The sequence below is a fragment of the Lagenorhynchus albirostris genome, chromosome 6, assembly GCF_949774975.1.
Source record: "Lagenorhynchus albirostris chromosome 6, mLagAlb1.1, whole genome shotgun sequence".
Lineage (NCBI taxonomy): Eukaryota > Metazoa > Chordata > Mammalia > Artiodactyla > Delphinidae > Lagenorhynchus > Lagenorhynchus albirostris.
In genome coordinates this window covers 69,084,962-69,112,162 of record NC_083100.1, presented here as the reverse complement: position 1 = coordinate 69,112,162, position 27,201 = coordinate 69,084,962, and the positions used below count along the sequence as shown (strand labels likewise).

Below are 27,201 nucleotides of genomic sequence, written 5' to 3'. Positions count from 1 at the left end.
TCACTCATAATAAGAGAAATGTAAACTAAGCTAATTGAGGTATTGCTTCTCACTTATCATGACAAAAATCGAGCAGACTGACTCACTCTGTTAGCAAGGCTTTGGAGGAAAGATATAATACATTGTATTTTATACATTGTATATACAATATTATATACAATGTATATACAATACATTGTATTGTATTATATAATACATTGGTATTCGTGTAAAATGGTTCAAACATAAGGAGAGGAGTTTGGCAGTATCTAAAAAGATTACATATTCATTTACCCTTTGACCCAGGAATACCACTTATAGAACCTTACTCTGAAGATAATTTTGTCGAAGAATGTACATATACACATGAAAATACATATGCACAATTCATTCTGCCATTATTACAATAGCCAAAATTTGGAAACAACCTAAATGCCCATCAGTAGGGGACTGGCTAAATAAGTTTGGTATAACCAAGTCAAATGGCTTTGAAAGCAGCTGAACACTTCTGTTAGGCACTGATGGGTAATGTCAGCTATGGCTTTTTTATATACAAATTATTTTACATAAAATGCAAACATATTTTGAGAACTGAATCAAAATGAAGCATGTATTAAAATTACTACAGTAGCAGAGTATCAAGAGCATTACGTTGTCTTTTACTTACGGTTTACAGTTTTGACTGGTAATATTGTATTTAGCCTCTCTGGGGAAGCAGAATTTTCTTCATCTGACACATATTCAAAATTAATGATGAACATCATAGCCACGCCCTCTTGGTTTTTCACTGGAATGATGTGAGTGTTACAAATGAAAGTAGAACCTAAGGAGATTAAAAAAAAATGAGTGTAAGGTCAAAAATATGCCTTCATTTTGGAGTGTCAGTAACATTAAAATTCTAACAAAGCCCTCAATGACCACTGAAATTCAATTAAAATTTGATTTTTTTATTTCATATTTTATTGCACATATATTTATGTAAAAATGCACAGATTTCCCAGAAAGATTTTACAGGCAAATTCAAGTACTACAGTATGGAAAAATGGAATCAAATCTTATTTGTTTTTATACTCACCACTTTAATAATAATAAAAAAAGACATATTCTTTAACTTTATAGAAATAACTGTCAGCCTTTTCTTATATATTTTAATTCTGAATCTATATAAAATATAGCTCTATAAATAATTAAGATAACTCATTTTTTCTCATCCTGAAATAATCTCAAATTATTTCCTTTTTCTTCTTTAATTTCTTAGACATCAAATAAAAAATGACTGACTCTGTCTTAAACATGTCCTAATAATTCTTTCCTTTTCCGTGTAAAATTCACAATGCCCAAATCACAATGATTTTGTTTGGTTTGTATTCTGTTAGAAAATAAGAACAAAACTTTTGTCTATATTATTGTGTTAATTTGATCTTTTTAACCGGGAAGGTGATATTCTTTTAAAAGCACAATTATAGGGCTAATAAGATACATTTTATTAGAATCTCCTGGAAATGAAATGAACAAAGGGATGACACAGTTTACAACTAACCACTGACATCCATCCTTGAACAGAAAACCCAAGTCCCAAGATTTAGAGAAGACAGTCAAGAAGCTAACTTCTTTTAAATCAACTGACTTCTGGGGTCTGACTTCTAAAGCTGAGTATTCCCTCAGAGCAGTTTCCTCACACATTGACCCTCTGAATATTTTCTTTAGTCGTGGTGATGGAAATCTCACAGGTTAGGGATTTATTTGGGTTCAAAAAATATTGTATTTTTTAAAATGCAAAACCTTCAGGAAGAGTTCAATCATTTAGGCAATAGAGAGTATTTTGATTGCTTTCTCTCTCTCTCTCTTTCTTTTTTCTAAACAATTAGCTGGGACCCTTTTGCATCTTGAGGAGAAGGACGGTTCAATGTAGAGGCAGGATCAGGGTGGGAGCAAGATCTGTCTGGCGTGAAACTCCGAAGGGAGATGTGCAAAAGTGAGACTGTCACTGGCAAAGCCCATTGGGTCCCCAGGAAGAATAAGATGGAATCTAGGTGATAAGATAAGGTCTAACTTCTTCTTTTGTGCTTAGTCTAGCTTCACTTGCTCATAGGGTGCCTCGGGCAGCAGCCTTGCACCCAGCACTTCAGACCAGAGTTCCTAGTGCAAAATGGCTGCGCCCGAAACCCCAACTCAGTGGGCCGCGTGCAGAGTTGCTGCGCCCTTGGCACTGCAATCTGGAGCCTAGAGGAGCCTTAGTTCCACCCCACTCACCAGAACTCCACCCCGCTTCCCCACAGTTGGAGCACTATAAAGCAGCCCCGCCCACAGCCTTTGGGGGCCGGGTAGGCGGGCGTGGGTGGAGGGAGAGCGTGGACTCTAGAGCAGGAGCTCACACCTCCTCTCCATGCTTTGATCAAAGAATAAACTTTCCTTTGCTTCTGAACTGCACTCAGTCTTCTTTTGTTGGCTCGAATGACATTGGGCAGGAGGACCCTCGTTGAGGACCAACTCAGGAGGGTCGGTAATAAGGGGACCTCAAGAGGCTAGAGACAGGGTCATTGAGAGCTCCAACATCTACTGTGGACGCTCGTATTCCGAAATGGTGTTCCATGTATGCTCTCACTATTAAAAACAAAGTAGGAGAAAACTCTTTCCTTTCTTCTCATCCCTGTGAATTGGCTCCTGCTGCCAGAGCTGAGAACAAAGGCTACTGCTAATATTGCTATAGATTGAGACATCACAGGTCGCAGGGCTTTTGAGGGTGGCCCTGGAGACCTAATTATTATTTATGAAATTGTTTCTATGGGTTAATGTGTTCCAATTTCCAAGGAACTGATTTACAAATACACTTTTAGAACATAGACTCTCTGTAAGTTGGGGATGCCTACGTGCTAGTTTTGATTCAGATTTTCAAATGTGGGTAAGCCTCGCCAGTTTGAAATGTAGACAACCTTATTCATAATTAATTTCATTTTTTTCTATAGATATGGCCATAGTTTTGCAGCTATTGGAAAGGACGTTTTAAGAATGATGTGCTGCACCTTCACAGTCTTCAGCTACATCTTCAATTCATTTAATAAAATAGTTAGCTAGAGCAGTTGTCAGTTTCCATGGTAACAAACAGGATGACTTTAGTAAACAGAAAATAAGCAATTTAGGGCTATTCCATTAGCACTAAAAATAGAATTGCTTCAGGCCAGGCATCACAATACAAAATGATTAAACAGAGAGTCTGAGGAGATGCTAGAAATAGCCATTATGTATTTTGCTAATGAACCAAAATACATATTGATTTTACCACTTAAAATGACATTTCCTGGATCATTTAGAATACCATTGTGAATTCACAGATTTGTTACTTCACAGTTTCAAATCTTTCAACGTTTGAGGTTTACTGCTGATTGTACAATAAAACATAAAGCACAGATTTTTGAGAGATCAATAAATAGAAGATGTAGGGATAGAGATCTAATAGGTTTGTAATAGGGCAGAGTAATTTTGCTTTCAGTAATAAGGGACAAAAATCCTGTTTTTCAATACTAAGGCTGGTACATTTACTGTCCAGTGCAAAAAATCATACAATTATAGTGCTTTATAAAAAAGTTTGGCCATATGCATTGGTTCCATAAACATACTGAGTAAGTGTAATTAATCTAGGATTACTGCCCACTATCATTGTTCCCTGCATGTTTCTATTGAGCAATATATCTCCTTTAAAGTCAACTGAAGACTCACATTTACATTTTTTTCTCTTTTAGTTTTTGGATTTAATGTCTCCATCAATCTTGCATAGACTCCTGGAAAGCAGATACTGAAAGGAGATATATGGAATTTATAAGAGGAGAAGAATCTAATACATTTTACAGTGCAAAAACAGTTTAGCTTGCATAATGCTACGAACTCCAAGTTCTGTTAAGATACTACTTTTGTAAAGTAACATTACTCTAAAAAGTCATTATTGTGTGTTCCTAAATACTTTTCTTATTGCAACAGTGGGAGCAAGAGAAATGGAAGCATAACCCAGCAAATACTAATCTAGCAATGAAGACAAAAATAGACACTTTCAATAATGTATAAATAAGAGAACTAAAAAAACAAAAATCTGGAAATAAAAAGTTCAGGCCTTGGTGAAATAAACCTTGTATTCAAATGAAATTAATAATGTTTTTTTAAGAAGCAGCTTATTTAAAATAACATTATCCAATGATTATAAAATTATACATGCAATTATACTAATATTAGTTAGGTTCATTTCCATGTTTTGTCTCCTGAGTGAAAACACTGTCAAAGTGGGAAAGCCTGCTTAGAAGGAACAGTGCGAATTTTAATAAAATGTTTAGAATGTTAATTTTTAACTGTAGCCACAGAGCAAGCAAACTCGTGATAATCTGAATAGTTACTCCTTTATTAATTAACTCCTAGGGGCATTTTTAAATAAAATACCAAGACTCTTCCTTCTGAGCTGCTTGAAAGATGTTTTATTCTACTTTTGTACTCATAGGGTATCCTTACCCTGAAATCAAAAAATGTCTACTGAGCGCCTAATATTGGGTCAGGCACTGGTCTGAGTTCTCAGATGGTAATGAGAAGAACAGCAGTGAGAAGACAAATCAAGGTCTTGAACTTGTAAAACTTATATCCTACTGGGGGGACATAATTAATAAACACATATATCAAGTAAAAATAAGTACAATGATGAAGAAGAATGCAGAACAAGGTGGTAGATGACGACAGTGGTAAGGAAATGCTTCTCCTGCAGAATGGCATGTAAGCAAAGACATTTAGGAAATGGGGAGGGGGGCTATGTAGCTCTGTCAGTGCAAAATCCTTTAGGTGGAAGCATGGCTGTGAGCTCAAGGAACAGTACGGAAGCCAGCGTGGCGGTTGTGGTGTAGGAAGGGCTTGGACAGTAGGTAAAGTTAAAGGGGAAGTAGGGAGCCATACCTTGTAGATTGTGGGGAAAGGATAAAGGGTAGGAGGTTGAAGCTGGCTTCCCATTGCCTCTGACCTGAAGCTGGTTGGGAACTGTAATTTTAAAAGTGAGACCGTTTGCGTAACAGAAAGTAACCAGAAGGCTTTATTATCTGGGAATGACCTAATAAGGGAAGGATCTGCCAAACATCATCCAAAGTAAGTGGGGAGTTACTCTGGGGAATAAAGTTTAATGGGACGATGAAAAATAGAAGTTAGCTGCATTTTGTTCATAGTCTGAGCTTTGCACTGTTCAGTAGAACTCATACGGGTGTAAAGCTCTTAGAACAGTATCTGACATGGAGCAAAACTTAACAATGTGAGCTATGCCTCTTGTTGGAGGGTCTCCAGAGGGGCAAGTTAACTCTCAAGTCTATGTAATTTCCTCCAAGCTTTTACCATTCTTGGAACCACAAGCTACACTGTTTGCTTGTATTTCTGGGCACCAAGTGGAGATTCTTCTTCTCTGAGCTGATAGGTTTAGTGAATGCCTCAGAGTTTTAAATTCCTTTCTTTCTAGTAGATTGGGGGGGGGGGGAGGTGCTCTTTGAAGATTAAAAAAATATCATTGGAGACCTGTACTAGAAGAAAAACTAAACATAGCAAACTTGGGATACAAAGGCCTTATCAAAGAGGCAGCATTGTTTTTTAAATTGAAGAGCCTATTAGAAAAGCAAAAAAGGACTGTTATACCTCTTAGAAGGAGAAAGCTACCCAGTCACAAATGACTTAAGATATAGCCAAGTGGAGACACAAGAGAGAAACAAGACAAATTTGTACTTGACTCTTCAGTATGTAATGTTTCCTTTTATTTCATTTTTTTAGAACCTCTTCCATCTTCTTCTGCTCTCTCCAAGCCTTCAAGATGAAATATTATGCCTATCAATGAGGTGCATCATTAGATATATTAATTTCTCATAGAATATTGATGACATAATGGATTACCACTTTCTGGATACTTTTTTTAAGGGGAGTAGTGAAAAACAACAATCATCACAAGGTGAGCTCTAATGTGGCCTCTATATAGAAGAAATATTTTGGTTGTGTGAATAAGACCTTTCAGATATCCCTCAGTTCACACCACGTAAGTCATTGCTTGCTGATATCAATATCACTTTTGGACAATTTACGACCTAAAGAACGGGAGAGGACCATCATGGAATCCTGGAACAAGATTCATCCCCGATGTGACTATACTCAGGAGGTAAGGCCTACAAGGAGGTAATTAAGGCTAAATGAGGACATAAGGGTGGGGCCCTAATCTAATAGGACTAGCATTCTTATAAGAAGAAGAAAAGATATCAGGAGTCTGCACACACAGAAGAAAGGCCATGTGAGGACCCAGTGAGAAGGCAGCCATCTGCAAGCCAAGAAGAGAGTTCCTACCAGAAACTAATGCTGCTAGCACCTTGACCTTGGACTTTGTGCCTCCAGACTATGAGAAAATAATTTTCTGTTATTTAAGCCACTCAGTCTGTGGTGCTTGGTTATGGCAGCCTGATCTGACTAAGATGCCCTGAGGTGGAGCTTGTCAGGGCAGGCAGCCAGTGTTGCTAAAACAGATTAAGCTGAGAGGAAAGTGGTAAGAGATCCAGGTCAGAGAGATAACAGAGCAGGGGAGTGGGGTGGGAGTGGAGGGTGGCTGAGGAAGCAGCGCTTTGTGGACATTGCAGTGACTTGGGCTAACCATGTGAAGCCGTTGGGTGGATTGAGAAAGGGAAGTGGTAGGCTCTGGCTGCTGGAAAGACATGGACACATGAAACATTTTTTGTTAGTTTGTCAAGTAATTTGGTTTACATAGACTAACTGTATACTAGAGCACAGAGTGTGAACTGGGAAGTGATGGACAAGGCTTGAGCCATAAAAGGTCATGTCCTGACGGCCTTCTATGTTCTTGAAATTCACCTTTTGGTCTTGGGGATGCAGTGATTGTTTCAAGTATGAGAGTATCTTCAGAGGAAGTAGTTTAGTGTACAGACTGAGGACATGGCTCTTTCAGGTCCTAGTGATGTGTTAGAGAAGTAATTTCAAAAGGTAGAGGAGCTATTTGAAGAGACAGAAGGCACATTTAGAAAGACTATTAATAACTCATACAATATCATATCAACAAGAATAAATGGAATAGGTAATTCCAATGAGCCCATATAGTCTGTTTGGACTTGTGGACTGGGTCAAACTTGACTGCTTGTGGGAGGCAAGTCTTCTAAGATTCGCCCATTCTCTTACTTTACCAGTCACCTGCTTAAACCTAAAGGAGTCTAGTGAGAGCACAAGAGGAGGAACTATGTGAGCTAACAAAAACACTTTATACAAAAAACATTATTAACAAAAGAAGTGAGCTGCGCCTCTGACAATGCATTAGGTCTAAAGAAACAAGCTTAACGTAATAGTCACCAACATACACAGATTTAACGTAACAATCACCAACATGATTAAGTTGAACAATTGTGAACGTATTTAGATAGTTTAGGTATCTGATGGAGTAACATGGGACTAGAAGTACCCTTTCCAAATTTCCAGGAGAGATTATATATATGCCTTTTATTTGCAAAATGAAGAACTAGCCTAATTTACACAAGCCTGGTTGTCACGCTCATACCCTGTGCGGTAGTGTTAGCACTGAAATGTCAACAGCATGAATTATTTATTTTTAATTACGTCTTATTTAAAACAATTTTAAACATTCAGAAAGTGCTGAGGCAGTGCCAGTGAGTAGTAAATTCCTTGGATATGTAGCTCTGTGTAGTCCCTGGAATTGGACAGACATGGCTCTGCTATTATTTGCTGAGTGACCTTGGGCAGGTTACTTAATCTCTCCAAGACTTAGATTCCTCATCTGAAAAGTGAGGAAAGGAAGAGAGAGTACCCCACTTCACAGTACTGTTGGGAAGGTGAAATTAGGCAATACATTGAAAGTACTTAGCATGGAGTCTGGTATGTAGAAAGTAAGCAATAAACAAGTTTTATTGTTATTAAATGGAGTAGGAAAACCACTTTCTCAACCATTGAAATGGTGGTTCAATTTCCTTCAAAGGTTTGATGATGAAATTGAGTCATTCAGCTCTTAAGGAACTTCAGAGATAAATCCATCAGCTTAATCCCCTTGTCTTCAGAGGAGAAAGTACATCAAACAGCAATTTGAACAGAATGAGAGCTTAGTAGATGGAAGATTCTTTTATCTTCTAGTGTCTTAAAATGTGTCTCCTTAACTTTGTAGTGACGAGGCCCTTAGTTTGATTCCCATATTTTTCCTGTCCCTGTGGACTGTCCTATTGTCTGTAAAAAGTATACTATATACCAGGTAACTTTTGTGATAACAGAACTCTGTCTCTTTTGGCAAGCTCCATAGTGCAAAGAATTTGGTATGTAGTAGAAATGTATGAAGCAATCTTTATTTCTGGATTTGCTCGAGAAGTACCATGATCAGTAATGAAAGCACATTTTAGAAAGAAAGGTAATAATAATAGCGAACGTCTATTGGGTGCCAGCCACTGTTCTAATGGCTTTATGTGCCTTAATACATTTGCACCTTCACAAAAGCTTGATGATGGTACCATTATCATTCCTATTTGCAGATGAAAAGTAAGCCATGCACAGTCTCTCCTTGCCCTTGATTTTGGGGCATTTCTTCCCCTTTCCATGACTCGGTAGAATACTTGGTTCCAATTCCTTCTTTATGCCAAGACCCTGAGTTCCATGATTTTTAAATCAGGTAAGTTCTAAGAGGTTTTTATCTTTTATAAGCAATGGCCTGAGAACTAAAATTCTTTCCACTTCTTTCTCTCAGTCTTGCACTGTCCTCCTGGCTTAGGCAGAATTCCCTTCTGCTACTTGGGAGGCAGGAAGGCATCATCTATCTGTCCAGGCTTGCCCAGCCCCACATTCCATTTGAATCCATCCAGTCATACATTGCCCCATGACCACTTTCCATCTCTCCTTCTTTTTATCAGCTCTGGGCTTTCTGAGAATAAAGGTGCTCCACTCTGCTCCCTCAGTCCCTGTATACTATCTTTACTACTACTATTAACAACTATATAATTAAATCATGGCTACTATTTTCTGAATGTCTTCTACGTGCCACATGTTTCTCATGAGAAAACTTTATCTCAAAGAAGTTTCTCAAGTAAGTAGTAGAACCAGGCTTTGAACTCAGACTTTTACAGTTTTCGCTCTTTCTCTTACATCAGTGTTTCCCAAACAGTGAGATGTTAATCGATGCTACCGGAAAGGGCTTTCTGTTAATGATCCAGTTTGGGAAATGTTCTCCTCTAGAAGATGCTCAACGCACATCATTGTATTAGAGGTTTTGAGAAGTTCTGTAAAAACAAGTATATATTTACTTTGTTTAATGCAGCACTTCCCAAATCAACTTGACTCTGAAATACTATTTTAGAGAAATTTGCAATAACATCCAGCTCCTTGGAATGCCATTGGAAAACAGTGAATTGGGTTAGCTCCCTCCCTGCTTTAAAGACATCCTGCTGAGAGGGAGGAAAATAAATATCATAGGTCACCTAGATGCTTAAGTGACAGGGAACAAGGGGCTGAAGCAGGAGGGGAAAGAGAATGGCACAGGCCAGTGTTACCTATGCAATACATTTTGTGTGGTGTTGGTCCTGATCTATGCTCTCAGAAATCCAACTAAAATAGCATTGGCATATTTGATCACATATTTTGCAGCAATGGTTTTCCCATAAGCTAGAAGGTTACCACTAAATGAAATATGATAGAGCACTTCACAGACTAGGTCTAGTTCATACCATTTGACAGAGATCAGGTGTTAAAGCACAGAAGCCCTCATTCAATATCCATTACTATTCTGCATCAGATATTGCATGAGAAAACTCTGAAATCTGCAAGGAAATATTTTCACTCTGTTTTCTCAGGAAGTCTTTCCTCTTCATTTTCAAAATGTGAACATATGTGAACTTACAATTATTTGTTGACTCTCACTCCTTTCCACTGACGCTTCCTCTGTTAACATTAATGTTCAGGTGTTAGGTTCTCATCATACTTGTAAACTTGATGTTTGAAAAAAGCAAGTTTAATTGTCTTTCTAAACTTGATAAACCGCTAAGAAATTATTTGGGAATTGAAATAAGGAAGAAAAACTCTTACACCTTGTCTGATTCATAAATTAGACTGTCTCTGTAGATGTACTATTATGATTACCCACTTCCTAGCCCTGGTTCCCATTTAATTTTTGAGATTTTTGGATTGAATTAGTGTATTGGGACATATAAGTGTTAGAACAAGCTGAGGCTGATTTACAGGCAAACCAAGTCTACATTTGTAATCAGGAACTTTTGGGGCATGTTTATGACAATTTTTTAATGCTTTGTGGTTTTTACACCAAGTAAATGTTTGTTATTTGGTTCAAAATTTTTTTCATAAGACATACTCATGTTACCAAGCCTCTGATACACCTCAAGCAAGTCCATCCCACCCAACTGCCATTTACCCAGTAAAACTGCATTAACACTGAACCAACTGGACTGACTCAACATAAGAGCAAATCTGCACTTCACCCTGGTATGTACACACTACTGTCAAGGTCAAACACAAGTAGAATCCTGAGGCCAGGCACCGCCACGCGGATGTCGTTGCTGATGAAGGCTGCGCACGGCCATATGCCTGGTGTGCTGTGTGCACGGTGTATTCTTGGTTGTTGGTTTGCTCTCACTGTGTTTGCACAGAACTTGATGGGGTTAAAATTAGGCTCTGTAGGCCTGTCTGGGACAAAAGTGATAGAAGCAGAAAAAGGTGAAATTGAAGATATTTCTCTAGGTAACTTAACCCTCCTCTCTTTTCACAAAATTTCCTATTCCGTTTGACCATTATAACTTAGGATTTTCATTTTTATTTTTTAAATGCCTAGGCTATTTTCACAAAATAGCAGAAGGAGCAGAAAGGATGTCCTGTCCTGGAAACTAGTGAAAGCAGGGCTTTTTCTCCCATTGGCAGCGTTAGTGGGGAACTGCTGGGCTTTGACACCAGGCTTTGGGGCATGTGGCTACTACAGATGTTCTCTATTCCCGAAGGCTGCCAGAGGCATGGACCTGCCGCAGACGCCTTATGGAGGGATTGCTTTGCAGTGGTTCATCTTGCCCTGCATATATTTTTCCAGAAACGGTTGCACAGCTACACAGAGAGATGTTCTATTTAAAATTCACCCAGACCACACTTCTTGTTGCTTTTGCGTTTTACCCATACCAGGATTCACGACCAAGCCTAGTGCCTTTTCAAGGTAGCAGAGTAGTGACTGCCCTGGTCCAGCTACACACTGAGACCACAGAGAAAGATGTGGGGTGGGATGATCTGATTGATGCACACAGCAACATGTTAATCTGAGGGGCAAGATGTACTTTCTGTATCCACGAGAGAATGTACAGTGTAATGGTTAAGCATAGAGCCTCTGCATCAGAATGTCAGGGGCTAATTCCTGGATCTGCCACTTGGCAGTGTTTGATATTAGAATAAGTGACTTCAATGCTCTGAGACTCAGTTTTTTCCTATCTGTAATATCAGGATGATGATGTTACCCATTTCACGGAGTTATTGTGAGGATGAAATGAGCCAATATCTGCAAAAGTTTAAAACCTTGCCTTGTATATTGAAAGAAGTGTCTCATCATAAAGAGATGATCAAAGCATAATTTTGAGTTCTGTAGCCAATCATATCTTTAAGTTGGGGAGAGGGGACAAAATGTGCTTGTAATATACCCATTTCCCTTGTGAGCATCTAACTGCCTACGCACACTCCGGATTTCCAGTCCTATTGGCCTCTAACTTTATAATTCCCTCCCCAGACCTTGCCTCTGATGTGCCCTTAGCCCTAAACTTCTCCTGTCTTATCTTTTATGAAAATTTACCAGTCCATATATCTAACCAAAGGTCTTCCCTAAGCACTTGCTGACAGAGATACCTGGGGCTTAATTTTCAGATAAATCTCAGCTCTAGTATTTGAGATTTTTTGCAGATAAACCCTCTGCTCTTTGGTTTTACCCATGACTAGAAATAGGCTGGACATGTGCATTGGGAGGAGGCTGAGGTCTGTGAAAGCCAACCACATGCTCCTGCATTGTACCTCCAATGGGTTTTATTATTTTTTTTTAATTAATGAAAATATGTAATATTAATAGTTATTATTTACTGGTGCAGATGGCTGACATTTTCCCCTAGTTTCCTCACTTTATGGAAGAGTTAGAAAAGAACATTTTTAAAACCAGAGGACAAAAGGGGTTAATGTTACTTTAAAATTACATTCTCTCTCTATATAAATATATATTAAAATACCAAGTTTTTTCTCTGGATGCAAAGATGTTCATTCTTTTAAAAATGTCTAAAAAAAAAGGAAAAACATCCCCTTTCCTCCCCTCAAGTCAACTTCTGTGCTCCAGAAAATCTTCTATTCCATAAGTCTGATCGTAAAAACTTCAAGTATTAAAGTAATTTGTACATGTAGAGAGAAAAATGACTTTTTCAAAATATACAGGGGCAGCTGTCAAATTGATGTATTATATATTGTGGTTCTGTTTCTTGAAAGAATTTTTTCGTTATTTTTACATCTAACAAAGGAAAAAATTAAAAAGAGGATAAGAAACGATTCCAGTGGGATGATTTTAACATGCAAAATGCCCCTGGGGTTTCTTCTTTGCTTGCTTTCTTCCTCCTTACCTGCCCACCCACCCCCTCCAACACACACACACACACACACACACACACACACACACACACACACACACACACACACACACACACACACACACACACACACACACTCTTTCTGTAAAACTTGAAAATAGAAAGCAAAAACCCTCAACTTGTAAATCATGGGATTAAAGTTGATTACTTACAAATGTGAACTTTGGATCACTGTATAGACTGTTAAGTTTGATTTCTTACTATCTATTGTTAAATAAACTGAGACAGGAAAAAAAAAAAAGCCAGGGTTAATTCCATCAGCTGAAGGTTAAGCCTTTAGCTTCTCTAAATGGGAACCTCCATCTGAATGTCAATGACTCTTTCTTTTTGCCTGATGACTTTGAAGCTGATTAGTGATTCTGTATGTCAACATGTTACCTCTCTTAGTTAATCTAAACCCACTTGATAGGAACTTCCTGGAGATAAAGTCCTATATCAGAGAAGTTTCTCTAAAGATGGGAATTTCAGGCACTATGGTGAGCCAATGGTAGAGATGTTTTGATGGCAATGGAGACTTTTATCACCCCTCAAACGGTAAAGAAGAACTGAAAAAAATATTAGATAGAACACACTGGTGAGATTTCAGTAGACATTATAAAACCACTAGCAAGGTTGATCTATCATGTATTACATTTGAGAAGAAAGAGATTCAGAGTTTTAAGATGAAAAGACTATTTCTTAGATTCCTTTCCTTTACTGTCATTGTAAATTTCTAGGGACAAAGAAAACAGACAATATTATTACAATTAGTGCTAACAAGAACAGGAAACGAATCAACATTGAGTCATCTAGTAACATCACTGGAAAGCACAGTAAGAAGGCCCTATTCCAAAATTTTGATTGACCAGAAGAGATTGGATTGATGCCATTAATGTTCTTTAAAATGCTGCTCCTTCTAAGAACTGCACCTAAGAAACAATCATGTATTTCAAAGTGTCTTCGTGTGGACTTTATGGAAAGCTTCCCAGAGAGGTGACAACAAGTTGCATCTTAATTAAGAATGCGTTAAGTATTTCCAAGCTCATCTCAGAAGCCATGGTGATAGGGAATGCTTGACAAAATGTATGGACAGTGAATGGTATCTGAGAGCCCAGTTGGAGGGAGAAAAATTGAACAATGGCATATGCTGCTCCAAAGCCACATCCTCTCTAACAAGGCATTGAGATTGGGGTATAAGCATTGTTGGTGTTTCTGCTGGATTTCTTCAGTTTCCCTTCCAGGCTCACTCTGCATCCTTTTTTTCCTGCTCAGAATGAAGAGAAGATGCTGAAAGGACTCTGTTATCCTCTGAATTCCAGTTGGGTTTTAGCCAGTGGGGATTTCCGGTAGGAAATCGAAGGAAGGGAGGAAAGTGATGGAGTATTTTTTCCTTACACTCTAGTCCTACTGGGTTGCAGAGAGTTGGATGCATCCATCACTAAATTTCAGTTTCTGGCAGCCCTCCTATAGCCTCAGGGTTCCAGTAATTATCACTCCCTCTGCCTGCCTCTTCGAATGGCTCTTCACTGTTACTCAGCCTGGAACACTGCACCATTCCTTATTGTGCTTTTATATGTTATTCTTTTGTTAACTCTCTTCAAATTACTCGATTTGAGCATTCAAAAAATATTTGAATATTGATTCATCCAAGATAAAAATACTACAAAACAAGGGAAGTAAGTGGAAACTTGGTAAGCAGACATTCCATATTTAAGGAATAAAGATGTAGCAAAATACTGGGACAATGAGAATAAATCATACATGTTAAACAAGACAAAGAGAACCCAAAAAATTAAGCCAGATAGTAGTAATAAGGCAGCACATTTGTCCCCATATAGATTGGCAGAAATCGTAACCATGACTAAATGTGGGTGTCAGGTATTTGGATATGATAAATGACTTTTTGAGATAAAATTCCTTTAGAATTTCAAGGAAGCTGAAATGTCATAGGTTTAGCTCTGAGCAGTGGTCAGAAGAGTGGTAATTATTAAGTAGTAATAGCATGATCAAATTCAACATTTTAATAAAAGTGAGGGGAACCAAAAATATCCATTGGAAGGAGGGTGCCTAATGATAGAAAACAAAGAAACAGCCAAACTGACAGAATATTTAAAACATTTTTTAAAAACTACTCATTAATATCCCAGGGGAAACCTTTAAGTCATTTAAAAGCACCACAATGTATTTCGAAGAAAGTAACTTGACCACAAGTCCTGCATGATTAAGTGATAAAACTACACACTTGAATGAAGAAAAAAAAAAAAATTAAGACTTTTTTCCGAAGTGAAGAAATTATGAAAAAAGAATCAGGGAACCTAGTAAGAGTCAAATGTCAAGTGTAAAAAATTAAGCAAAAACTAATTTGAGGGACACTTGCAAATAATTTCTAAGTGATTAATTAAGTTAACTAAGTTATTGGATGATTAAAAAAAACAAAGGCAATGAACTGGGGAACAAATTTGATCCCTGTAGAAAAGGAAACTCAGCTAAGAATTCTATTAGACGTGGAGTAGTTCTAGAACCGCATTATATAAGCGGAACGCATTAAATGTGTTGTACAAAACCAATATAAATAAATCACCTCCCATGATCAATATTTAAAGTACTCAAGGTGTGGTGCTGGCGCCCAAAGTATGTAATTTATTATTTTGATGATCAATATGCTGGTGAGCGTGATTCCCATGATAAGCATTTTAAGAGGGATCAACAAATTAGAGCTCTTCCATACCAGGCAAGGTGTTGGCAATGGTAATAAATTGTAGAATACTGTAACCCTGTTGAGAATAATGTGTTGGTGGAACGGTAACATTTTTCTGTAAGGCAAAATCTGGTCTATTTGATCTATTGCAGATTTCTGAGTTTAAATAAAAACCAAGCAGAACCAAAATGAAAAGATAAATAAAATGAAGGAAAAGGAGAGAAACTGTTAGCTGGCTACTCTGAACCTAGCATTGTGGTAAGAATTTTAACACACCCATTAAATACTGACAGCACTCCAGAGGTGGGAATTACTGTCTCCATCTTATAGAGGGAAACAGACTGAAAGGGTTCCATAACTACATCACTAAACTGGCTGAGGTCGAGTCACCATGAAGAAGGAGAATCCAGACCCTTGCCCAGGTTTGGCGGGTTCTAAGTACCCTGTTTATTTAAGTAATTCATTTAGACTTAAAAAAAAATTTTAACAGATATTTACCAGAGATTTTAAAAATTGAATGACAGTCTCATTTGGACAGTGTTTTGCAAAGATAAGGAGCTGATTCAAAAATAAGAAAGAAAAAAGGAGAGAAATAATCAGGCATTTCTATGCCTAGGACTTGTTAACAGTGTTTGGTAGGTAGAATTCTAAAATGGTCCCCAAGATTTTCTGTCTCTGGTGTACACATCCTGCATAATCCTAGCCACAGTGAATATGATGGGTTTAACTCTCACAATTCATTTACATCATATGGCACAGTTGACTTTAAGAAAGGGAGATTATCCAGGGGAACCTAACGTAATCATTTGGGACATTTGAAGGCAGAAATTTTTCTCTGGCTGGTCACAGGAGGGGGAGTCTTTGCTGGTCCGGAAGAAAGCAAACACCCTATTTTGAACAGCTGAGATCAGGAGCCCCTAGAAGCTGAATGTGGCACCAAACTAAGAGTTAACAGGAAAGCAGGGACACAGACCTACAACCACAGAAAATGAATTCTGCCATCAACCAGTACACCTGAAGAAGACCTGAGCTCAGGTGAGAACCACAGCCTGGGATGATAGCTTGATTTCAACCTGGTAAGACCCTGAGCAGAGAACCCAGCCACACCGTGCCCAGACTTCTGACCTCCAGAACCATGAGCTAATATATGGGCATGGTTTTTAGCTGCTAATTTGTAGTATTTTATCAGGCATCTGTAAGAAACTACTACACAGCAAAAATTACTTCTGGAACTTGTCTTATCTGACATTTTTACAAAAGTTCAGTAAAATCACAGGGAGCTTGTGCATGTTGTATAATTCTGACCTATGGGGAATACACTGAATAGAGATTTAGTTATGTTGACTGTGTGGAATGGCAGAAAAAGTTTCAGTGTGGGTTTGAAGGCAAGGCATTTTAGGAATAATTAATCCAGATGATATTTGCAAGATGATGGATTGGTCTCAACCAGCAATTATGAGTCATTAGAAAGCTACAGTGAGCATTTTCATTGCTGCCCATAGACATAGGCTCAGCATGCTCCTGTTGAGTAGACCAACAACATTTCTGAGCACATCCTTAGGAAAGGTATTGGAAACTCACTAGAAACAAAAGGTCTGTAAAAAGTATAGGGTTAATCCATTCCCAGGATAATATAAAGAGTTACCCTTCTTAACTAGACATCAGGAAGTGCATAAGTGATAGACAAGTTCCCCAGATATGCAATTAAAACGAGCAACAGGCCAAACTTTCTTAGGAAGTATACATCTTACAGATATACCCCTTATCTGGAAAATTAAAGATTAACGGACTATTCTCAAGGTTTATAAAAATAGATAAACAGAAGGACTGCATATTAGGTGTATTGGAAAGAATCTGTGAGTCCAGTTAGTGGGGAAATGCTGCTTCTTTTCTTTCCAGATGTTTCCTTTCATGTCCAGAAAGCTAGATTCGCATAATACTCCCGACCCCTCTCCATCCCTTTGGTCACTTTGCCCTTGGGAAGGTAGTGTGATTTATCTGGTTGGCAGAATTGGGACAGTATGTTGGGAATGTTTGACTCAGCTCTTCTTTTTACCTCTTAAGAATAAGCCTGACCAAAGGGAGCACATTTTCTTCTCTCATGTCTCTAACTGAGTAGATAAGGCTGTTGTATTCTGGGGTTTAATATTAGGAAGTCTAAACCTCCCAAAAATATAACCAGAAAATGCTATTCGAGACATTTTTTTGAGTAGTAAAGGTGAAGTTTTGTTCCAGGAATTGCACGCTTTTATCATATTTTTCCACTAGTTTAATGTTTGGTGTGTGGTAGGGAAGGAGGTGCTATTTATTGGGTCTCCTCAAAGGTCTTAATTAGAACAAGAGAGTTCCTCCTAATGTTACAAAAAGGAATTCTTAAAATTGAAACTAAAACAAAGCATAGTTTTATTCATAATTATTAGTATATTTAAGAAATTTGTTACTTCAAGATGTACAGGATGAAATTACAAAGGACATCAAGAAGGGTTTAATGAATCTAATTATGATACATTTAAAAGGATTGATCCCCTTATTTCTGAGATGACATAACTGGGTTGTTATATCATTTTGTATAGTATCCTTGGTATGTTTTAATTCCTTTGCTCATTATTCATGCAATAATCTAAACCCTTGTGGCATTTTTAACATTTGAAAAAATTTCCAGCATTGGAAAGATTCCTTATGTCAACATATAAAGACTAAAAATCACCTTTAAGCCTCAACATGGAAGATTGGCAATCCTCGTTCTCCTGAGTATTTTTCTTTATTCACTACCACTTTACAGCTTGGGTTTTTAATTACTAAATTCTTGGTACAGATTGTGAATTTTACATTTCATAATTATTCTAAGAGTTGTTATGAGCACTATGGAACCAATGGAAAAGTATGACAAAGAGTAATTAACCTTTTAAATACAAATCTTCCTAACAAGACAAAAGAAGTGACAAAAGAAAGTCTAAAATGAAGACACTAACTGGCCATGTTAGACACCTCATTCTCATAGTTCCTTGGACCCAGCAGTGAGAAAGATACATGTTGCCTTCATCTAAAAAACACAATTTAAGAATCGTAGCTTTTCTCTTCTCTTTGCAGGAATCTAGGGAGTCAAGGGCAATGTAACAGACAATCCCAAAGGGCTCCACTTACCTTTTAATCTGAATCTCCCCAGCACTTTTAAAAGGATTCTGTACTTTATTATTCCAGTGTACACTGATAGTCTATTTCACAGGATTCTCTTGTGTTATTCCTGTATAAGTTAACTTCCCAATTTGAGTATAAAATGAAATTATGCCACTCTTGGCTTGTTTATGTTTATTAAAAACCACATAACCCTTCTGCACAAAGGTTTTGATTCAAGTTTAATGAATAAATAAACTTCCAATAGTAGGTTCTACCAGAAACTGCATGGCTATAACTCATAGTAGATTTGGATCTGAAGTAACTATGTTAGTTGCATTTGCTTACACACCCCCGGTGTACTTCTTTATAAGATTTAGGGAATATTGGGTTATCAGTGACTTAGGGATCCTAACTTCAAGAAACAAGTCGCTTCATCCTTGGCATAGCTACAGAGATAGTTCAAAATCATTGTGACAAAAAGCAGTAAAAGTAAGATGTAGTTTACTCCATACCCTTTTGTGTCATTTTGGAAGGATACAACTAGAATGAACTTATGCGTGAACACTGAGGGAAATGAGTGAGGATTACAAAGAGAGGTATAAAATATAACCACGCTTGTGTTCTTATCAGAATTCAGCACGTGAATATTTCTATGACAAGTGTCTCTAGCTAGTCATACTCTTCTTAAACTTTACATATTTGGCTACTTTACTGTGAAGAAATGAGCTATGCAATTCTTTGTCGTGACATACCTCACTGGGAGTGTATTAGTTTCCTATTGCTGCTACAACAAATTATTACAAACCTAGTAAGTTAAAACAATATGAATTAATTATTTTACAGTTCTGGAGGTCAGAAATCCAAAATGGGCTGGCAGGGCTGCATTCTGGAGGCTCTAGGGATGAATAAGTTTTTTTGTTTTTTACAGCTTCTAGAGGTCATCTGCATTCCTTGGTTCATAACCCCTTCCTCCATTTTCAAGCTATTAATGTCACATCGTCTTCATACTCTCTTCCTTCCCTCTGCTTCTGGGGTCACATCACCTTCACTGACTGTGACATTCCTGCCCCAATTTTATAAAGACCCTTGTGATGACATTGGGTCCACATGGAAAATCCAGAAGAATCTACCCATCTCAAGATCCTTAACCTAATCATACCTGCAGAGTCCCTTTTGCAGTGTAAAGTAATACATTCACAGGTTCTGGGGTTTAGGGCATAGACCTCTTTCCAGGGCCATCATTCCGTGTACCATAGGGGATATACTTTATTTATGCATGTATTTGTCTACAACACTTCTAGAAAAAGAAGACTTCATATGAATCTAAGAAGCCAAAAGCTTCTGGTAAAACATTTCATACATGCGTCCACATGACTCCATGTAAAAGATTTATTATGTGAAAGTTGCCCAAACATCTAGCAGTCAGTGGGGAATCCAGAATTGTCAAATGAGAGGAACTTGGTTAGAAGGCGAGGAATAGGAAACTGGTCAGAGCTGTGTTTTCATAGCAAGCTTGATGTTTCTACAGGGATCTTACATGTATTTGTAGGAGGATTGAGATCAGGGGCTAATGAAACTATTGGAGTCAAATTCTTCCCTTCCTCTCCTCCATCAAGCCAAACCTCTTGGCTCTATCACTGTTAGTGTTTGAATATCCTGCTTAAAGGAGCAGAGAAGAAGAGATAAGACGGGCAGGTTGGTCCCGCTGTGTGAAATTTACTTGGGGTTAATACCAATTAAATAACTCACTCTCTGACATTTTGTATTAATCTTTATGTCAGTTCAATGTTAGCATGCTAATACCTCAGTTTCATTCAATTTGTCAGTATCTATGGTTGATATTCTTTACCCAAATTCTGTCTTCAGATATTCACATATGTTTGGAACTTACTTAGTCTTTGATTAGAATTTTACATGACATAATGAAATAAAGGTTCTCTTCATGACATGCTGAACATAATACAGGCACCCAAAGTCCTTAACTAAACTTGATTATTTATGGAGCCTGATAATATTATGGGGAGTTTAGGTTTTTGATTTTTCTAGTTTTTGTGGTCCTACATATTGGTTTTATTAGAATTTTATCTGCATGTAGATGAGCAGACTCATGGTTTCTATAAGGGTTTAGAGTTAATAAAGCATATGCCATATGATCATAAAATATTCTGATCTATTTGAGTAAAAAGTTCCATATATTTTAAGATACTATTTTTTCTGGTTTTCTTGTTTATAGAATCCTATGTGTGAGATACTTTTTAAAATAAGAATGTTCATTGCAGTGTTTTATATAATAGCTCAAATTGTAAAAAAAGAAAAAAATAATTAAAATAGAACTCTGGGTACATTTTACATATGTTTTTGTAAATTAGAATACAATGTGGTCATAAGGAGAAATGAGGCATATTTCTATGTATTGTTGTAAAACTATATCCCTATGATATAGTGAAGAGTTAAAAAAATTAGCTTGAAAACTAAGCATTTATGATTCCACAAAGTTTTGCTAAAAATGTATACATGTAATTATGCACGCTTAGAATAGAAATCTGGAAGGAAACACACTTATACATCAAACTGTTACTAATTAAAACTAACACTGAATACTTATTTTATTCCAGACTCTGTTATATGTATTCTGCATGTATCATTTTATGTAGTTCCACAGAAAGCCTAAGAATTATTATTATTTTGATTTTGTAGATGAAATTGAATCACAGAGAGATGAAATAACTTGCCAAAGACACTTGATTATCTAACACTATCTTTGGGATGTGAATATTAAAATGACTCTTACCTCTACTTTTTTTTACAGTCTATGCTGGAATTCTCAATAATGAGTGTGTATTACTTTTATAATTATAAAGAAGAAGAAAGGTATTTTTCATTTGGGGAAAAAAAAAGATCCCCACAAAAGAGGAAATCAGTGGGTAACACCTGGTTGCAATTTACCAGCTATGATACATTATTTAAAATGCAAGAAAACTGACACTTGAAAACCTGTCTTACTGAGTCTTCAAAATCCATTATTTTTAAAATAATGGATAAATAAATAATAAATAAAATTCAGTTTAGATCCCCAAATCCCCACGCAAATAACTGAATAAAAATTCAATGTTTTGTCTTCGCATGCTAGTTCCATCTTTTCCTAAAAATTTTTACAGTAAGCTTCAAAACGTGAAATAATGTCTTCATTTTAAAGTTAGTTTATAGAATTTTAAAAACACATAGCATCAATATAATGAAATCACTAAATGATTTTAAAAATCATGTTGGTTTTAGTTAAATTGTATTAATGGATTTATAGAATGAAACAAAGGACAATCACGTCTGGAAAATCATGCAGTAGATAGTGTTCTGGTAGCTATTGCTATGTAGCAAACCACCCCAACAAATAAATAATTTTTTATTATTTTGCATCGTTCTGTAGGTTAAGTTCTGAGCTGACTTGTTCAAGCTTAGTTTCCTTCATGTTTCAGTGAGATTTCGGTTGTCATTGCAGTCATCTGAAGGCTGGACTGGACTGGCTATCCAAGATGGTGCACTTTACATGGCTGGCAGTTGAAGCTGGCTGATGATTGAGAGCTTAAGTAGAGCTACTGACTGGAATGCTTACATGGACCTTCAAATAGCTTGGGCTTCTCAGAGAATCGTGCCTTAGTTTCTAGAGGAAGCATCCCAAGAATGAGTGTTCAGTTGTGAGCTTTACAGGAGGCAGAAAGGGGAAGCTGCCAGGCCAATGAAAGCCTAAGCCTGGAACTAGGATAGCATTATTTCTTTCATGTTCTATTGGTCAAAGAGGCCACAGGGTCCACCTATATTTAAAGGAATAAAGAAATAGGCTCTCTCTTTTGATAGGACAGTGGCAAGAGATGAGAGATAGGGGAGATATTGGTACAGCTGTCTTTGGAAAATGCAACCTGCTGCAGTCGCTTAAAAAGCAACCTTTGCCTAATCTTTGCAAAATATATCTGATATAAAAAAGTTATTATGTCATTGACAAGGAAAGGTTAAATTCCTGGATATATGAGCTTGGTTACCACAGGCTATCTCTTCCTAACTGATAGTGACTACTATAAATAAAGCTGCCTAGGCCCCTTTACATTTCTGACTGTCTATTTTTCTGTCTCAGTTTGTTTTTTTCTTTTGATCACTGGTGACTGGGAAATGGAGTATGCAGAGTGGGAAAAAAAGGTTGGGAGTAAAGAGTGAATCCACAGAGGGGATATTTCTGGTCAAACCATGAGAAGTCTGTGGATAATTGCTGTTGACCTACAAAGTTAATGATCAAAAGAGGGAAGATCATTCTTTCTATATAACTGTGACAATATCATACATCTTTGTACCTCATAATTTATAAAGACCTTTCATGTATATTTCTTGTTTTGAGCCTGCATCAAACTCATCTTATGGATCAGTAACCTGAGTGATAAGTAAGTTAAGTGATGCCCTTAAAGTCACATAGCTAGTAATGGAGAGTGAAACAGGTCTTCTGTCTTCAGAACCCTTTCCTTTGTATCACAGTACCTTTACAGACTTTTACTGCCAAAACTGTTTGAAAAGCAGGTAAGAAACAAGAATGAGAAGTGGGTAAGAGTGAAGACAGACGTGATTTTGGGCAAATAACTTAATTTTTTTAACCTAGAAAAGAAAAATGCCTTCCATGTATAAGTGTTGGGAAGATGAAGTATGAAAGTGTAATAAAGTCAAAGAGTGTGTCTGATAGATGTCACTCATAGTCCTATTACAGCAATTATCATTAGTATTACATTAAAGGGAATTTGGTACAGTAGATAAATCATGGAGTCAGACAGATCTAGTTTTTATTTTTCAATGTAATCAGTGGAAATTTCTACATTTTTTAAGGCAGAAAGTCACTTTGTGAGAATAATTTTCTGACATTAAAATTACCTGGGAAACTATTGTTGAACTTTGTCCATGTATATTAGTCATATTTTGAAGACTACACTGTGGATAAAGCAAGTTTCCAAATCTCAGTAACCTACTCAAAAAATGCCTTAGTTTTTGCTCCTACTAATATAGACTAAGGTAGCTGTGGGCTGTCATTGGCTCTGTTCCTAGATCCTTCTTTATTCCAGGATCCAGGATAAAGGGGCTGTCACTATTTGGGGCACATTGTTCTCATGGCAGAGGAAAATTCAATGACTGAACCACGCAATGCCTTTTAAAACTTTTGTTCAAATGCAACATATATCACTTACACTCATATTTCATTAGCCTAAAACATATGGTTAAACTCAACATCAATGTGACAAGCATACTTAATTCTTCTACAGGAAGATGATTAAATAATTAGAAACAATAAAAGTCTATTTTAATCCAAGATAGGAATCATGTGACTGCTAAACTTAAAGTTCCTGGAGGCAAAAAGAAACATTTGAAATATTTTTAAGTACTCGTTTCTCAGTGCCTAGCACACAACTTCGTACACTGTAGGTGCTCATTAAATATTAATAGATGAATGCATGATATAGGCAAACGTTAACATGTAGCAAACCCTTACACTGTGACCCTTCGTCTCTCCATGCTCCAAACTGAAGAAGCAATGATTAAAATTTAAATTTCTATTGTTAGCCTAGATGCGTATTCAAATATACTCAGAAAATGAATAAAACACCCTTTATATAACTGCAATCATAATGAAGGAGAGCAAGCTATTACATGCCATTAGGTGGAGTTAGAGTAGTTAGTTCATTCATTCAGTAAACAGGTTATTAGACCTTTCTATTTGCCAGGCACTGTCACAAAGATGTATTTAAAGATGAGTAAGGACTTCCCTGGTGGTGCAGTGGTTAAGAATCCACCTGCCAATGCAGGGGACACAGGTTTGAGCCCTGGTCCGGGAAGATCCCACATGCCGCCGAGCAATTAAGCCCGTGTACAACAACTACTGAGCTTGCACCCTACAGCCCACACGCTGTAACTACTGAGCCCACACGCCGCAACTACTGAGCCCACATGCTGCAACTACTGAAGCCCGCATGCTCTAGGGCCTGTGTGCCACAACTACTGAGCCCGCGCGCCTAGAGCCTGTGCTCGGCAACAAGAGAAGCCACTGCAATGAAAAGCCCGCCCACAGCAATGAGGAGCAGCCCGGCTTGCTGCAGCTAGAGAAAGCGCGCGCGCAGCAACAAAGACCAAACGGAGCCCCCCCCCAAAAAAAAAATTTAATAAAAAAAAAAAATGAGTAAGACTCAGGTGCAGCCCTTGCCCTTAATGAGCTGTAGTGACACCTTAGCAGGTTCATAGTAAGTTTGATGGTGAAAAGTTTTGCAGATTAATTTGTTGTTTTGATTTTAAATTCCCAAACTAGAGTGGGGGAAGTGTCTGTGTGGGGATATATAATTATTTTAATAAATCCATTTTCTTTGAATAATAGTCCACCTAATCTAAAGAATATGGTAATTTATTTTGAATATCCTTAAAAGTAGGAGGAAACATTGCATAGACAGATGTCTCAAAGATGCCTCAAATCATGAGCAAAATTATCTTTATATTATGGGAAGCAACTATTTAGAAGTGTATGCATTGTACAAAGTATTAGATTTCAACCTTCAAACTCTGTATCATCTTGTGAAAAGAATTTTAAATTATTTTGATAAGACATATATATGTGCAGAAAAAATAATACGGAGTGCTTTAATTGACACTTTCTTCTGCAAAGACACCATATTCAAGAATTTTGCACTTCCTTTTTTTTTTAACATAACAAGACATATCTCAGCTACATACCCAAGAGATATCTAGAGACTGATTAGGGTGTAGAGTGAATACTGGTGGAAACAAAAGGAACATTTCCTAACGTAACTTAAGCATTAAGAGCCAGAGAATTTAAGGAACTAGATTCCAGAGTAATAGACAATTTCTAAAGAACTCAGTTACAAGAACACAATTAAAGAGCTCTATATTAAAGAATCCTAATGAATCATTTGAAGGAAAATCAATGTAAAGAGTCAGCTGTGAATTGAATATAAGTTGATAAATAAAATTACATCTTCCAAGATCTCTTCCTAATTATCAATCTATTACAGAAAACAGGTGGGTTTTTTGATATTCAAATAGCTTCATAAGTTATTAAAAATTACAAAGGACATATTAATTCCCTAGCGAAACAGTTTTACATTAAAAAGCATTCTGAAAATTGGCTTATTGCCTTAACTGTGGGATCTGTTTCTGTGGTTAATTAACATGACATTTGATTCTTTTTTTTTTTTCATCAAAAAATTTATTGCTAGAGCTCTAGAAATTACAAAACCTGTGACAACACGCATGTTTGGAAAAACTCTACATTACCATTCTAGCTGACTGGAAAAAAACACTCTGCTTTTCCAGACTAAAAAGCAGGGGCATCAGGACCAACGATCACCAGCTGCCCAGATACCAAAAAATTATGCTTCTGATATCTCTCAATGTTGATTCCAGACGAAGAGCAAACGAGCTACCTTACGTGTGCCACTCTCGACAGAAGCCCTTTTTTTTTTTTTTTTTTTAAAAAACACTTCGGTAGCTATTCTTTTTTTTTTTTTTTTAATTATTTATTTATTTATGACTGTGTTGGGTCTTCGTTTCTGTGCGAAGGCTTTCTCTAGTTGTGGCAAGCGGGGGCCACTCTTCATCGCGGTGCGCGGGCCTCTCACTATCGCGGGCTCTCTTGTTGCGGAGCACAGGCTCCAGACGCGCAGGCTCAGTAATTATGGCTCACGGGGCTTAGTTGCTCCGCGGCATGTGGGATCCTCCCAGACCAGGGCTCGAACCCGTGTCCCCTGCATTGGCAGGCAGACTCTCAACCACTGCGCCACCAGGGAAGCCCCAGAAGCCCTTTTTGACATTTGATTTTTCCTAATAAAAAATAACTCACACAATGCTTTTTAAGATTATTATAATTTGAGGTTATTTACTTAGGTTCATATAGACGTCATTTTAGGGACATTTATAAGAAGTGTCTTTAAAATAAATTTTTTCCCCTCATATACTACAGAATAATTTTGGAAATAAATATAAAGAAGAGTCAAAATTAAGTTATTCATCCTCCTGCATGCCCACAACCAAGTGAGGTCTGTGATGGGGGCAGTGATCAAGGGACACTTCTAGTGTATGTGCCACCCAGGTACTCTGCTCCACAGCAGCTGCGCTGTGACTGTTTTTTCCCCTCGCAGTACTTGAGCTGGGTTTTACTCTTTCCAGTTGGTTCTCCCATCTCTCTACCAATACGGCAGTGCTCTTGATCTGAATCACTTACCTACACTCTGTGAATTTCTGCAAAGGCTTTAACTCTCTCCTTTCTTCTGCCTCTCTGTCCACCTCCTCCAGAACTACAGTGAAACCCAGTTCAGGTGACAATCAGAAGAATCCCACTTTCTCCCTCAAGTTGCAATTACCCCTTGCAGCACAATGCACTAGGTATTCCACCTACTATGGGCTATGGTACAAATGTATGCTTTGAGTCCAAAATCAAAAATCTGGAAAAAAAAAAAAAAACATGTCAAACTATATTAATTAGAGAGTAAACTGATCACAAATTGCAATGTGGAAGGTATGGTTAAAAATAAAATATGCCTTTTTAAAAATTTTACTCAAACTTGAGTACCATTTTATGTGCCCCACTTTTATGTGTCCTACTCAAATCTGGTGTTTTTAAAAAAATAAAGTTCACTTTGAAATTCTTATATCCAAAGCTCTGTTAAAGGAACCATTTTTATAGATGTTGTGAGGTCTTGTGAGTTATTTTAGATAAATTTTAGTCTGTACACAGCCTAA

At 37.3% G+C, this 27,201-nt stretch overlaps 1 protein-coding gene and 1 non-coding gene across 2 annotated transcripts in view; both read right to left on the bottom strand.

The window, feature by feature from the left end:
* Positions 1–27,201, bottom strand: part of KCNH7 (potassium voltage-gated channel subfamily H member 7) — a 450,073-nt gene that overhangs the window by 145,828 nt on the left and 277,044 nt on the right. Inside the window, exon 3 of the mRNA XM_060151475.1 lies at positions 647–802. Within this exon, the coding sequence (XP_060007458.1) occupies positions 647–802 (156 nt within the window). The remainder of the gene's footprint in view (positions 1–646; positions 803–27,201) is intronic.
* LOC132522507 (U11 spliceosomal RNA) lies at positions 25,787–25,920 on the bottom strand. The gene has a single exon (XR_009541249.1). It is a non-coding gene; the product is annotated as a U11 spliceosomal RNA (small nuclear RNA).